Source organism: Dipteris shenzhenensis, chromosome 29 (assembly GCF_047967505.1).
Source record: "Dipteris shenzhenensis isolate YYH24624 ecotype China chromosome 29, Dip_SZ_1.0, whole genome shotgun sequence".
NCBI classification, from domain to species: domain Eukaryota; kingdom Viridiplantae; phylum Streptophyta; class Polypodiopsida; order Gleicheniales; family Dipteridaceae; genus Dipteris; species Dipteris shenzhenensis.
This window is the reverse complement of record NC_141624.1, coordinates 761377-777614: the sequence shown is the minus strand read 5'-3', so window position 1 is coordinate 777614 and position 16238 is coordinate 761377. Positions and strand designations below refer to the sequence as shown.

Below are 16238 nucleotides of genomic sequence, written 5' to 3'. Positions count from 1 at the left end.
TCTAGGGAATTACAGGACCATCATGATTGGACATGTTATGTCCAAGATCTATGCCTCAGTGTTAGATGGTGAGGTCAGTGCTCGCGCAGAGGTACAGGGGCTCAGGGCATCCGGACAGGCCGGCTTTAGGGCGGATCACTCGACTTACGATCACATTTTTACACTTAGAGGGATCATTGAGGAGGCCAGACACAGGAGACAGAGAGTATATTGTTGCTTTGTGGATTTCCGCAAGGCATTCGACACCGTTCCCCGTGCCCGACTCATCAGACACCTGTAGGAGTTAGGCTACGACTCGGTGATTATGTGGGCAGTAGTAGCTCTCTATGAGCGGGTGACGGGGCAGGTCAGGATTGGCACCAGCTGGACTCCAGAGATCACGGGCACTATCGGAGTCAAACAAGGATGTCCCTTGTCACCGACTCTATTTGGCCTCTACATCGACGAGCTTGAGACCACCATCAGGACACTCGGAGGTGCAGGCTGCTCTCTTGCGGAGGCTGTCATCCAGATTCTCCTATATGCAGACGATGTAGTACTACTATCCTCTTCTGCTACTGGTCTTCAACGACACCTGGATGGACTTCAGGTCTTCTGTGATACACATGACTTGAAGGTCAACCTTGGGAAAACCAAGGTGATGATCTTCAACACTTCCAGACCTGCTATGCACCGAGAGCAGTTCCTCTTTGCCGGCGACCCTGTTGAGATAGTTGACTCTTACACATACTTGGGCGTTGTCTTCTCAGGCCGGATCTTCACGATGCGCCCGGCCATGCAGGCCAGGATTAGCCGAGGATACGCCGCTCTTGCCAGGCTGGAGCAACAGTGCTACCACTCCCACTTCCAGGACCCGCGGACCAAGTCTCTCCTTTTTGATTCTTTGGTCCGCCCAGCAGGCATGTACGGTAGCCCTTGGTGGGGAGTCGACCTTTCAGACACAGAGTGGGCTCGTGTCGAGCGCCTACAGATACTGATGTTTGCTCGGATGATCCGCAGCAAACCATCGGTACCACACCAGATCATTCTAGCAGAGTTCGGCGCCTCACCCCTACAGCTTGATGCGGCTTTTCAGGCTATCACCTATCTCCACAGAGTCAGGGATTTCAGCTCCTCCGCCGACGGTCGCCTCCACCTACCCTGGCTAGCCCTATCCTCCTCTATGGCCTTCTCCGTTGATGGGGACCAGCGATGCTGGTATAGTCGTCTTTCCAGTTGGTTCACCCGCGTACCTTGGCTAGCCCTATCCTCCTCTATGGCCTTATCCGTTGATGGGGACCAGCGATGCTAGTATAGTCGTCTTTCCAGTTGGTTCACCCGACTGGGCCTCGACTTAGACCGGTTGCCTCCTTTTCAGTATAGCCTCGACGCTCCACCATCTCCCCTCTCCCCCACTGACCAGGAGGTCAACCGGCTCATTCGAGCGGATCTGCTCCAGCTCCACACTTGGCGGACATGGTTTCTTCACTCCGAGCTTCCTCTGAAGCTCGACTTCTACCGCCGACATTGCCTTCAGATCTCACAGGAGGGCTTCATCACACCTCCGGGTTACACAGCTTCATCTACCACATGCGCTCCGGATCTCCCTCGGTCAGTTTAGGGCCTCGTCACACCGATTACAGATCGAGAGCGGACGCGCAGAGGGTATCCCACGAGAGGACCGCCTTTGCCCACTTTGCGACTTGCAGGAGATCAAGTCGGAGGAGCACTTTGCTTTCAGATGTCTTATCTATTATGCCATTCGAGGCCGGTACCACTGCCTCTTCCGCGACGGATTCGGCTCCCTCCCACACATGCTGCAGTTTCCGGATCAGCGATGCCTAGCCGCTTTCTTACATGAGATGACTTGCCACCGAGATACCTCTCTCCGAGCACGGCGACACGAGCAGCACACACAGCGTGAGGACGCCCAGCGGCCTATCACTGATTTCTTCCAGTCACAGGATACCTCTCCTCAGTCTAGCCGACGACGCGGACGTGAGCGAGAGCCAGAGCCACGACAGCTGCACCAGCGGACAGACTCATACATCCGGGTCCATGACATCTCGTCTCTGCTCTCTGCTCGCCCCACCGGGGTTAGCGTTGCCCTCATCCACAGGACCACCCGCCGCCCCTGACAACCGAGCTCGACTAGGCCGCGTGACGTCAGAGGCCAATCATCTATCGCAGGGTTTTTTTCGACCTCCCATTTGACGGCCCCTCTATGATTGGTCTCTGACGATCACCACCTGCACATATATATTGTATCTCCCCCCTCTGCCCCATTTTTGGTGGCCCTCCCTTCTTTTTTGTATCATCTGGAGGTAGACACATATTTTTTGTATCAGGACTAGACACACCGTCCTTCATAACCTCTTTTTTGTAGAAATGGTTGGCTGGCCCGTTTTGAGACCGCCACCGTTATGCTCATTGTATCAGTTATCTTTAGTCTCATAGACCTTCACGGTCTCCCAAAGACTTTAATAAACTTTCTTTCTTCTTTCTTTCTGCTTCTATTCAGTTGACCTCAATTGAAAAGCTTCCTTGTAAACATCCAAAAGCTGTGGATGATCGGATAACATGTCTTCGTACTTGGCATCTAATACTGTATAATTCTTGAATTTTACAAGATACCTGTAAAACTGCTTGCCCTGAGGGCCTTTGCGTACAGTATGGTACACAATTTACTCTGGCTGAAGGACCTCCTCCAGCTCATCCACTTCTGGTGGATCCTCTGATATTGGCTCTGTAAGCTCTGGCCCCTGGAATTTCTTTAGAAGACTCACATGGAAAGCATTGTGAATCCTCCAATGCTCTGGCAATGATAACCTGTATGCAACCTCATTTATTCTTTCTATAACCTTGAAAGGGCTTCTATAACCTTGAAAGGGCCAAAGTATCTGGGAGATAACTTTGCATACACTTTCTGTTTGCCTTTAAACTTGGAAAGTACCCAATCCCCTTCCTTAAGATCTAACTGTCTGCTATGCTTATCTTCAACTCTTTTATGGTTCTCTTGAGACCTTTCAATTGCTGTCTGGACTTGGCTATAAGCTGTCTGGAGGTCTCTCACAAACTGATCAGCTGCGAATATTTCATCCTTGGTCCTCAGGATAGGTGGCAGAATCACCTTCCCATAAATGACCTCAAGGGGGCTTTTCTTGTAGAGCTGTGTACTGTATTATTGTAAGCAAACTCTACCAATGGTAGGTACTTTTCCCAGTGTGAACCTTGGTCACCCATGTAGCATTTCAGCATATCCAATGCTGTGGAGTTTGCTACTTCACTTGGACCATCTGTCTGGGGATGGAAAGAAGAAGAAAAATTCAAATTCGTCCCCATGTTATCAAATAAAGCTCTCCAGAATAGACTGGTCATTTTGGGATTTGGATCACTGACAATGGACTTAGGCATACCATGGTGCTTAAAAATCTGTGCCATGAAAAGCTTAGCCATATGATCTGCCTTTATGGTTTTGCGAACCGGAATGAAATGAGCTTGCTTGCTGAATCTATCAATGATAGTCCAAATCCCATCATTCCCTGACTTTGATCTTGGCAAATAAAAAATGAAGTCCATTGTAATACTTTCCCACAATGCCTGAGGCACGGGAAGAGGCATAAGTAGGCCAGGTGCCTTCCGTCTATCATACTTCACTTTCTGACAGGTAAGGCATTCAGTAACAAACTGATGTATATCTTTCCGCATCCCTGGCCAAAAGAAATACCTCTCTAGTGCTAGAGTTGTTGCTGTAATCCCTCTATGTCCAGCATAGGGAGATGCATGGCATTCCTCCAAAATCTTTTTCCTCATCTCTTGGGTGATGCATAGGCAGTCATCTTTCATTAGATACCCATCTTTCAGGGAATAGTGACTAGTGGACTCCCCCTCTTGCATTTGCTGTAAAATCTCACCAAAATCTGTATCATTAGCATATTGTTCCCTCATGCCTTCCAGGTCCTGATGATAGGCAAGAGTCACATTATTGACCTGGGGTCTTCGGGACAAGGCATCTGCCACTCTGTTCCTGGGGTATGGACAATCTGAAAATGATACATTGACAGCATGTTTGCCCATTTCATATGCTTCTCGAAAAGCTTGGTCTGATCAAAAAGTATCTCAGACTTTGGTGATCTGTTTTAACAGTAAAATCTGCACCCAAAAGATAGTGCTTCCTTGTATGGATGGCATGAATTATAGCCAATAACTCTTTCTCATAGATTCCCAGATATCTGCATGCCGGAGTCTCCTGCTCTCATAAGCCAGTACATGAGCATTTTGATGCAATGCAGCCCCAACACATTCCCCACAAGCATCACAATCAACATCAAAAGGTTGATAAAGATCCGGGACTACAAGAATAGGCTCTGTAGTCAACTTCTCCTTGAGTGTATTGAATGCTTTCTTCTGTGATATTCCCCATGTGAAGGCTGCATTTTTCTTAGTAAGGTTATGTAATGGAGCTGCGATATCAGCAAAATGCCTGATAAATCTCCTATAATAGGAGTAAAGTCCCGAAAAACTACGGACTTCATGCACAATTTTCAAATGGATGGCTCGGATCTTTGCAGGATCCATCTGTATCCCATTCTTGGATATTATATGCCCCAGATAATGAATCTCAAGAATTCACTTTTCTTGCTGTTTGCATAGAGTTGATGATTTCTCAGCTCTTGAAACACTATAGCAAGATGTTCCTTGGGCTCTTCTTCGGACTTAGAAAAGACAATTATTTCATCGAAGAAGGTAGCAGTGAACTGTCTGTAGGGTCGGAAGATACGATCCATCATCCTATTGAAGGTTGATGGGGTATTTGTTAATCCAAAAGGCATCACTAAGTATTCATACAACCCGAATGTAGTGCGAAAAGCTGTCTTATGCACATCTTGTGGTCGTATCTTGACTTGATGATAGCCGCCCTTCAAGTCTATCTTGCTGAAAACTGTCGCTCCTTTGAGCTGCTCAAGCGCATGATCTATGCGTGGTATCGGAAATCTATTTTTGATGGTCATCTTATTCAATGCACGATAATCAATGCACATTCGAAAAGAACCATGTTTCCTCTGTACTAGAAGTACTGGTGAACAAAAAGGAGACAAGCTGGGTTGAATCAACCCTTTGGACAGCAAGTCCTGTACCTGAGCCATAATCTCCTCTCTCTGAGTCGCATTGACTCTACAAGGTGGTCTATTTGGTGGCTCACTACCAAGCATTAACTCTCTTTGATGATCTTCTGGTCTCTCTGGGGGTAACTCCCCTGGCAAAGCATCGGAAAAGCAATCTTTAAAGTTTACAAGAAACTGAAATTTATCTTTGTCTGCATCATTCATTTCAGCATGCATATCATCTTTTTTTCTTTTACAAAAACCATGTACGCGGAAATTGCAAACTTTATTGCTTTACCACATGTAACATCATATACAATGGGGATAGTCTCCCCTCTATTCCTGGCAACTAAACGCTGGTTTTTCCCTCTATGGATAAAACTCAGCACCTCTCAGGGTATTCTATCGTCACTTCCTTTCGATGGAACCACGGTGTACCAAGTACAACATCATGTTGCTTGAGAGGAGAGATTAAAAAGTCCTCTTGATCTACATAGTTCTGCACATGGACATGAAGCTTTCCAATCAAAGGAGTAACTTGCAGTGGATTCCTTGAAACATTTGATCAGCATCAAGAGCTCTGACTAGCTCTTCAGTTTTTATCCCTAATCTCAAGGCTAAATCTTCATATATGTAATTGTCTGTAGACCTTGGATCAAATAGGATTAATGCTTGCTGATCTTTTATCTTTCCCCATGATAGCAAAAGCTCTTTTTCTTTTGGGTCTGAGGTACTCCCCAAAACATCTGGGAGTGCTCCCACCATTAGCCTCGGTGGTACTTGTGGCTTTTTCTGCTCCTTAGAACCCGAAGGCTTCTCAGGGCACTGGGCAGCTATATGTCCCTCTTTCCCACACTTAAAGCATTTCCCATCTCTGCGGAATTCAGCTATTTGTTCAGGAGTGAATGGGGATTTGCCTTTATATGACTTTGAAAACTGAGTACCCCTCGGCTTCTGAGGCTGAAACCCTTTCTTTTCAACCTTGGGATACTCTTTCTTTTCTGATTTTGAAAAATCAGCTTTCTTTCTTTCAGCACGTCCTGCATGCAAGGATAGTACTATGGATGGATCTTGTAACGGCACTAGACTAGCTACTGAAGGTGAATGCATAAGGTCTTGAATGTTCTTTGCTCCCAGAGCATTTACTATTGCCTGGATTCTTGGACTGAGACCTGCTCTGTACTTTCTCATTTGGGTTCCTTTGGAGATCTTTTTGAAAGGTGCAACCTGCAAATAAGCATCCCAAAACTTTTGGTTGTACACATCCACTGTATCTCCTGCATCCATATGCAAACTATCCCAATCTTGAAGATCATGATCTCTAAACTGTTTAGGCATAAACTGTTGGTAGAAGGCTTTCTTGAAGTCCCTCCACTTCTTTGGGGCTGACCCATCTGTGGTCTGTGCAATCCACCATGCACTAGCTGTCGCTGTCAAGTGCAAAGTGACCATTCTTAACTTGGAGGATTCTGAAAACTTTTTAGTACCGAATGCAGCATCAAACTGCGTGATGAACTTCAATGCTTTGTCTGTATGACCATACTGTCCATTGTAGGTCATAAACTTGACAGATTTACCTCTCTCTTTGAATTCCTTGGTCTCTCTGGAAGACTTACTATTCCTAGACTTCTTGTGTTTCCTTCTTTTCCTTGATGGTTTATCTGATAAAGAAGAAGATACAGAAGTCGAGCTCGAGGTAGACGGTGATGGAGTAGGAGATCGGTGATGATGCCTCGATCTCTTCCTGCTATGAGACCGTCCCCTATGAGATCTCTCTTTCTCTGGCTGTACACGAGAGTGTGCCTCTGGCATTGGCACATCATATGCTGCATTAGGCATAGCTTCTGCTTGAAACAAATGCTGAGCCCTTGGATCCTTTCTGAGATTTTCCATCTCTTGTATACGAGTGCGTACTATCTGCTGAAATTCTTGCTGAGTTTGTTGCACACTTCTCTGTCTTGGATGTACATCACTATCTTGTGAATCCCACTGGATAGGTGATTGAGCCATTTTCTTACAACTCGTTTGAGATATGCAAGTTTCTCACACACATTGTGTATGCAACTGATGCACGCTGTCTTTGCTTTTCAAAGAGAAAATTTACCTCAAGAAGAGGTGTCTTGCATTCACAATCTATGCCAGTACTGGGCTGTCAACTCAAGGCATAAACTTAAAGGTGTATGCCCCTTTTCTGGCTACTGCAAATGACTTCAAAAAGTATATGTTTTGCCCTCTTTTCACTGCTCAAAGGCATGCATACTCTTTTTCTGCCAATCTCTGATTTTTCTATGTTTTCTCCTTTTTCTGACAGTAAATACTCTCTCAGATGGTTGAAAACTGCTAGCAGAAACAGTCTCTGCAACTGTCTTTTTTTTTTTTTTTTGGGTGACAGTAACCAGATGGATAGCCGGCTGGTTACTCTAACTAGACTAGCTGGTTCTGGTCTGGTTAGTTTGTGACTAGACCTCTTAACCATATTAACTGGATTCTGAAGCAACTGAACCAGACTGGAATCTGGTTAACTGAACAAGTCTGGTCTGGTTAAGCTGCTCAGACTAGTTAGCTGTGATCTGGTTAGGCTGACCAGACTAGTAAGGGTAACCTCACCCTTAACCTGAGTCAACTAACCACTGTTAACCTAACCAAAAGTAACTCTCACATCACCTGCCTGCCCATCTGTCAGCCACGTCAGCATTCACGCATGTGTCTTTGTCAGAGCGCTACATCAGCAGGTGTGGATTAGCTGCCACGTCAACGCCACGTTATCTCACTCGTGTGGTCGCCATGTCACCTGCCACGTGTTAACTACACGTGTCTCGTCAGCAGCTGCTAAGACTGTTGCGAGTCGCGCCTACGCCTTGATGACCATCGGTCTAAGCCTTCACGAAGATTCGCTGAAGGTCTTCGTCGAGATCTCTGTCAGATAGCGGAATAGCTCACCGTGCATTGCCTTCCCAATTTCCATAGTTCGTCCGTCCGTTTGGTATTCATGGGACCCCAAATATTGGCGCAACAGAGGCGCACACATTCATCACAAGATCAGAATCTCCCATTGCGAAGGCGTGTCCACACCTTCATGCTTTGCTTGAAATTCGATGTACAGAGGTCATTCCCTGTAGGTCCACGGTGTTGTAAGGCTTGCACGTAGAAAACCCGAATTGTAATCCACGACAATCCTAGAAATTCTCCATGAATTCATCCGACTCCTGACGGGCAGCACCGAGACCAAATCACGCCTACACAAAGCTTGTCATCTCCGGTAGTACGTTCATCGATTATCACCTAGGCTTCGAAGTTAATGTTCTTGTCCCGTCGCATTTGAAGCCCCAAGCCTTCCAATTGCCACCTCTTAGGGCAACACCATCCTTTCTTTGGGGTCAACATCGGACCTTTACTCTCTTGCTAAATCGTCACAACCTGAGAAGGCGCTATGAGCCTTGGCTCTGATACCAATGTAAACCTTCCCTCGAAAAGGACAGCAGAAACACTCTCATTTCTCTCCCTCTCTCCCTCTCTCAATAGAGACACTAGGGCCCAGGACAATAGTCGCGGGCTGGTGGACCCCCCGAAGGATTTTATTACTTGAGAGAAGATGAAGTACATAGTTCAGCGTAGAGCTGTTCATACATAATCCAAAACGTGAATGAATGAATCATTACATGAGCTCTCAGGCTCCCCTTCTTGGCAACAAGCCACTTGTCAATTTCTACACTACTTTCCTAATTACATGCCACTAAGGGCAACTCTGGAGTCTTCGAAGCACTTGGTCACGCGAACCGCCTCCTAGACTCTGATTAGGCTCCCGTAGCGCTTAGGAAAATAACTCTTCCTAGTACCTGCAACAATTAATTAAAGCGCACCACCATGGCACCCATTAACTGTTAGCGCTTTGCATGCAAACAACACATTGTGGACTAGTTCTAGTCACAGTGGGCGTCCCCACTGAATACATGTGCACACATCACAAATATAATAAAAATATATATTTATTCTCTCGTTGATCGAAGTCAACGCTCTTGATCATAATTAAGGGGCTTTGACCAAGGGTCGAGGCGCCTTAATTATAGCCAAGTCTCTCCAATCGAAGTTGGCACAACTCTCCAACCGAAGTCGGCACAACTCTCCAACCGAAGTTGGTACATCTTGGTTAACCGTGGTTAACCCTCTTGGCACATGCCAAGTCTCGTTGACCGAAGTCAACACTCTCTGATCGTAGTCAGCTCTATAGTTCTCTGGTTAACCGTAGTTGACCCTCTTGGTAATAAACCAAGTCTCCCCGACCGAGGTCAGGTTTACTTGACTAGAGTCAAGTATCTTTGACCGTAGTCAATTCTTTGACCATTAAAAGAACTCTTTGACCATAATTAACACATATAAAACTCTTTAATTATGATCAAATAAATGGTCAACTGTACTTTGACTTAGGATATTTACATTGTGGTGACATTGTCCATTTGGCGTCGGATTTCTCGAGTCGTGTCCTTTGGCTCTCTGTTGTGTCTGATCCCATGCTGCCTGGCTCGAGTCACCAGAGAAAATATCCATGATCGTGCTTTGAATGGGCTCGGCTGGTCCCTCATGGGCTCTCCTTTGTGCTCGTATGAGCTGATCTTTGTGTCTCTTCAAGAAGGAAAATAGCCATCTGAATGTACTAGGAATTCCGTGAGTGGGTCAAAACTGGTATTGGGGAGATAGTGGTGCTGTCCATGGATCTCATAGTATACAGGACATCTGAAAGCATAGTATTAGGGTTCTATAGATCATTCCGCTGCGTGTGAGGTTTAAGTGATTTAGACTTCTGTTTTCTCTCTTTGCAGAGTTTAAAGGTCAACGATACAAGGGCTTCATTGATGGAGATTTGTTTGCCTGCGACTCAGAATGTCTTTATGTCAGCATCGTAAGTGGTGATGGCCTCTTTTGCTATGGTTCGGTCAAAGGCTTGGTTCCATGGTAGCTCCTTAAGTACTCGTAAGCGTGTTCGATTGAGCCAGTTGGTGGTTATTGTAGCCAGTTTCGTTCTAGTAGTGGCTGGATGTTGCTCGTTTTCATTTTCTCCATCGTTTTGGTCTTCTTGGGTGCTGGTAACGTAGACGTCTCTCTTTTGCCAGTGCCTTCCTTTGGGAAGGTACACACGCAATTCCTTCCACTATTCGATTTGAGCCTGCAACTTAGTCTTCTTAGGGTTCAGCCTCTAATGGAAGAGTAATGACGGCAAATTTTTTGGGTTGGAGAGCCACTTGGGTCACGTTGACTTTGTAAACGGCTGTTTGCTCATTGAACTTGCAACTGGCCTCCAAGATTCAGGGATGATGGAGTGCTTCTTGAACCTTGGAAATAATTTAGAACCATATCTCTTCTTGAGGTTACTAGTACCATTGCCTTACTTCTTCCCATCTTGCTCTTTCATCAATGCCAGGATATTTTCGCCTTTCTTGCAGAATTCCATCCCATCATCTTGTTTCATTGCCATATTTGGAGACATTTCTCAGCAAAATTGCCAAAAATGTTAGCTAGCTGCTGACATGTAAATTGTATTTGTTTGGACCTACATTCGGAATGTTGTGCTCTAGGCTTCCAGAAAAGCAGTATGCCTATCTGCAGATTGTCTAATATGGAAGCATTCGCTTAGTGAAAGATGGACTCAGCATGCTCACGACTCATGGTAGTTTGCTCGTTCATAGGCGAAGAAGAGCGATGGACGAATGCAAGTTGGAATGCAAGTGCATAATGCATCGGTCGCTCAGAGATTAACAATTCTTGAAGAGAAAGGGTGTTCATGCATTCCATCAATTCTGTGCAGGGCAGTACAAATGGCATAAGCCAAACTCTACTCATTATATTCTCTCGCCCGCCTTGACGCTGACGTGTACTGTACGCCGGGCATCTTGCCACTGATGTGGCTCTTCCACCGTTGTGGTAGATGCTCTCGAGATTTGAGCCAGACTTTTGCTGAATATGTGGAGTGATTCTATCAGGGTATCTTCCCTACCGTATGGCACCATCTTCACGATTCTGTTCCTTACTATGGTTTGGTTTAGACAACCTGTGCACAAGTCAATGGGTCCCTTCGCCCTGCATTTGCTTCATTGGGCAATTTGCTTCATGAATAGTTTTACCTAGTGTTGGCTATGGCCGGGGTTAAGATTTGACAGGCTAACCTAGATACACTTACTTCAGGTTACTACCAATATGCAAGTTTCCTACTCAAAAGTTAACTGCATAGATAAAGTAGTCGTGATCGGTGGAGATGGCTGACATTTGGCTAGAAGTCTCTGTTTGTGACAGCACACACGCTTGCTTTGCATTGCCAGTCTATTCGGCTCTTTGGCGACAGCTTCTGATCTTGCCATTACTGTGGAAGTTCGTAGATTTTCTTTTAGCTTCTCAGGACAGATTTTGTTTTGGGATTATAGATACGAGAGATAATATCGTGACTCTCAGTGAAATTCTTGCAGCCACCTTTAGGAGATTTGGTAAAGCTAGCATAGCTAGTTGTTTTAGGAAAGAAAATGGTTCTTTCCCTCTTTGAAAAATTTCAGCTATCTTGGGACAATCCTTCTATGTTGAGATATATGAAAAAAAGCAACCAATGTGCATCAAAGAGCAATGTGGTATTTCCTGTCATGCAACTGCTGAAATGATCTGAGCTGCAATGTGTGCGTCTGTATATAAGCCTAAGGCTTACTTCAATCATAGAATCTTGTTTGCCTGCATTGTGGAGATTGCCTATATATGTTCTGTTAATGCATGATAACCCAGATGGATTCAAATGTAGTTTTGTTCAGGTACTGCATCGTGGCATTCTTTCAGACATGTTGTGAATGGGGTGGATGGGTTCAGGAACTTCAGGGATACTACTGCTTGTTGTCTGGTCACCCAAATTGACCGCACTTGGAGTGCCAGTTGTGCTGCTAATGCGGTAACTATTTTGCTTTCATTTTGATGGGATGTCAAGATTAGAAATTATTAAACTTAGTATTGAGTCATTTGCAATGTGGCCAGAGGGCATTTGGCTGGATGATCCCAGTTTTTCAAGCGGATTTTTGTTTCAGCACAAATATTGATGTGGGATCTCAATGTTGTAAAATGCAGCTTGGTTATCTTGCTAGAGACCATTTCGACAGGGGCTATCATTGCCCTTTACCTTTGTGAGTGACAAATCTGAGATCACATGCTCCAGATTCTCTTTAGTCTACAAAGTTTTCTTGGTGATTTTGGATGAAATATTGTTGTGTTCTTTTGGGACTTAGCATCAAAGCTGATGGTACTGCACAGTAATAGGTCCAACTTTACCAACAAGATAGTACAAATTTTGATGGATCTATTGAAATTTTCTCAGGAAGTTTAGGAATGTAGGTATTAATTCACCATCTTTTGTTTTTCATCATGATTGTTTCTTTTTCTTTTCTTTCTTTAGTTGTTTGTAGAAGACTAGACAAAAAGAGAGTGAGAGTGGAGGCTCATGCTATCCAAAAATTTGGTCGAGCAAGGAGGCTATGAAGCCAAGTAGTTCTTGCTGGGTGAAATGGCCAAGAAGGGTCTGGCTATGTTGAGTACTCATGGTAGAGCACGTAGGATCCCCTAGAGTTAGTGGTTAAGCTAGTGAGCTCCCACAGTGTGTAGTTGCAGAGCATGTAGGCTCCCATATGTAAGCCACAAGCCTAATGTGAAGATACAAGTGGTTGACATAGGAAGTATTTGGGTGGTGTCTAAATGATGTCTACTTGATGCCGTTGGTATCCGAAGGAACATATGAGTGTGTCTTTAGTAACCCCGTATATCTGCTTATGTTTGGGCACGGATGACGACATAAGTGTTGCTTTGCTTGCTATGTATGCCTTCCTTTTGTTTTTCAAAAAAAATTGTTACCTCTTCTTTTTTTCCTCTTTCATTTTCTCTTTTATTTTCTGTATAGATTTTTGGACTTTATAACAACAAAATTTCTAAATTTGTACGATTGGATATATTCCAGTCATACAAAGGTATATATATATATGAGTGTGAAAGAAAAGAAAGAAAGAAAATTTATTAGTGTCTTCGGAAGACCGAAAGAAAACCTGATACAAATCACAGTAAGGGTGGAGCTACCAAACGAGCATCATCACCCGCGCTGAGTCCTAAGTCTGATCATACATAATCAAATACATCTGGATGTGACAATGAAAAGAAAAAAGACTGGAGTGGAGCGGAATGCTCCGTATGTCAGGTCGCCCTGGCTGGTGCATAGCCGGTGATGGGACGCTGGCGTCGTCTGTCAGGGGGTGCCGTGCGTCTCGGTCTCCTGGAGGAGGCTCGATGCAAGACGAGAGCCACCGTGACTCCCGTGGGACGTGTCCTGGATCTAAACAATGATGGGAGGTCCCCAAGAGTGATCTGTGTGTCCCCTCGATGCCTCGTGTGTCGTGCTGCGGTCGTCGAGTCGGGGTCTCTGTCACGTCTACGGCTAGAGACTGGACGATCAATGTCACTCGATGGGAAGAACTCTGTGATCCTACTCTGAGAGGTGTTTGATGGTGTGGCCAAGCCCTGTCGCCTGAGTAAGTACTCTCTGTGTCGGACCCCCTCGTGAATGAAGGCCGCAAGGCATCTCTGATATGGGTAGGCGAGGAATCTAGAAAGGAGCCCGGAGCCGTCTCTGAAGAGACAATGGTAGCGACCTCGGATCTCGTAGTACACTGGGCACCTTAAAATAAAATGCTCCTCCGACTCAACCTCCCGACAGTCGCACAATGTGCATATGCGATGCTCCCTAGGGATCCCCTCTGCTCTGCCAGGATCGGAGCTAACGTGTCAAGAAGGGTCTTCCCCTTTGTGAAGAAGATGATATTATCAGGGAATTGGAAGCTGAGGGTCAGCAAGACCCTGTGGCAATGGCAGAGGCTTGAGGCCTCCCGCTCTTTTGGAGGACCGATCATTCTCTTGTATATATTTTCATGCGTGCTTCTCTTAAATGTTTTTCCTATAATATACAGGGCCTCTGCAACCAGAATAAATGGAGGCTTCTTTGGCATTATATAAATACAACTCATCCGGATGTTGTATGTCTCCAAGAGCATAATCAGCATTTTTTTGCTGGACAGCATGGGTTTTTTTCAGGATATGATATATTTTATTCAGGATCGGAACAATTCTCTGGGCTGTGCATTTTAGCCAGACATGATCTGCAACCCTTGATAGCATATAATGATCTAGGTCGACGATGGATGATTATCCAATGTATGATCAATGGAGAGATTTTTGAAATAGGATCTTTGTATGCCTCTCAAAATTCAGCTTCCAGAGCTCAAATGTGGAACTCCATAAAGCAATATCCTTGGTCCTCTAATGCTCTACTTTGTGGTGATTTCAACAATTCTCCTCACTGGAAGGACAATACCACTCATAAATCACATATGCTGCCCTCTGAAATCCAGCAATGGGAACACATGACATCATCACTTCGATTTGCAGATTTATGGACAGCAACTCATCCTTTAGTGATGGGATTTACATATCATCATAATGCTTTTACAGATTATTGGGCCAGGCTTGATAGATATTATCTCATTCATGCTCAGCAATATGATGAATATACATGTCAAATGTGGACTGATTATTCACAACAATTATCTGATCACACTCCACTTTGGCTCACCCTTTCTTTTGGTATGCCTTTGGATGACTTGCAGCTCTCTTCAGTCAGAAATTTACAGGTTAATCAATTCTATCTTTCTCACGAAAAATTTCAGCATATGATCAGACTGGCTTGCAGGCCATTGCTATCCCATGCTCAGGAGGATCTGGAATTTGCTTGGATCTCTTTCATACATCGTATTCAAGATGTCATCAAGGAATATGGAAGATGGTACATGGCAGAAACCAGACAGCATATCCAGTGGGCAAAATCATACAAGCAGTATCTTGTACAGATTAGTCATCAAAGATCTCTATCTGATTCTGAGCAGCATTTATTGTCTTGTGCTTCCTCTATAATTGATGCCAATGACAAACGCAAGCTGTCTAAATGGCAGATTAGGGCCAGAGTTAAACCTATGCTAGATAAGGGCTGTTCCTCTAAATCTTTTTTTCGGAACTTACATGCACACAGACAAAGCCAATCTATCATGAGGGTAAGGAAATCAGATGGTCTCTGGACCCAGTCTCTCTCTCAGCTCGAAAAACAATGTCTGGATCATTTTCAGCTCCTTTATTCTCAGCCATCTTCTTCTGCACCTCAGGTCGCATTGGCTCGTAACAGTTTTACTGAGCTTGTTTCTCCCATTGTCTCCCCGCAAAAAGCCTCAATGCTGGAAATGTCTTTTTCAGATGATGAATTGGATGAAGCCCTTAAGCATTTGGGTAAACATAAATCCCCTGGCTGGGATGGTCTGACGGTTGAATTTTTCGAAGCCTTTTGGCCAGAAATGAAGGGTCCAATTCTGCAGTTTATTAATGCAGCATGGCATGCTAGTTGACATGCTTAGTTCAGATAAATTGTCAGTTAAATTTACATAGAATTGATAAGAGTTTTTTGTGTGTCCTTAATAAATTAGCTCTTGCAAAGGTATTACTATGCAAGATAGGAAATGGAAGTTAGTAAAACAGGTCCATCCTATCCCTAATGATTAGAACATTCAAGTTCATTCGAGAAGGTCTTGAAGTGCCACAACATCAATAATTAGCCTTGAAATGGGATCTCCTTTCAAAACTTTAGACGTTGCCCTTCTTTCTTGATTCTTCACAACTTTTGAATCATGGTGACTATGCTCTATTATAAGCGAGGTGATGCCTTTAATCAAGAAAGGAGGACTGGGACAATGGCCATCAAGCAACAGGGCACTACAAATGCCTCAAACTTCTCACGTGGAAGTGCTTTGGTGCAGAGGTCTGTAACATTGTCATGTGTGGAGACATAGATCATATTGATTTCCCCTGCATGCAACTTCTCTATGCCATAGTGGTAGTGAACCTTAATGTGCTTCGTGCGAGCATGAAACACATGATTTTTGGCGATTGCTATAGCACTTTGACTATCAGTGAGAATGGGAGAAGGAACCTCTAATGAGAGATGAAGATCAGCAAATAAACAGCGTAGCCAAACACACTCAACTGTTGCGGTGAAGGATGTCCTGTACTCAACTTCACACGAGGAGGTAGCCACAATAGCTTGTTTCT

General features: G+C 44.7%; 1 protein-coding gene across 4 annotated transcripts in view; it reads left to right on the top strand.

Moving 5' to 3' along the window:
* The window catches only part of LOC147882286 (protein FIP1-like), a 200961-nt gene that overhangs the window by 112875 nt on the left and 71848 nt on the right, over window positions 1-16238 (top strand). For all 4 annotated transcript variants that reach the window (XM_087400863.1, XM_087400864.1, XM_087400861.1 and 1 more), the window contains exons 6-7: window positions 11925-12003; window positions 12177-12232. In XM_087400863.1, the coding sequence (XP_087256989.1) occupies window positions 11925-12003; window positions 12177-12232 (135 nt within the window). The remainder of the gene's footprint in view (window positions 1-11924; window positions 12004-12176; window positions 12233-16238) is intronic.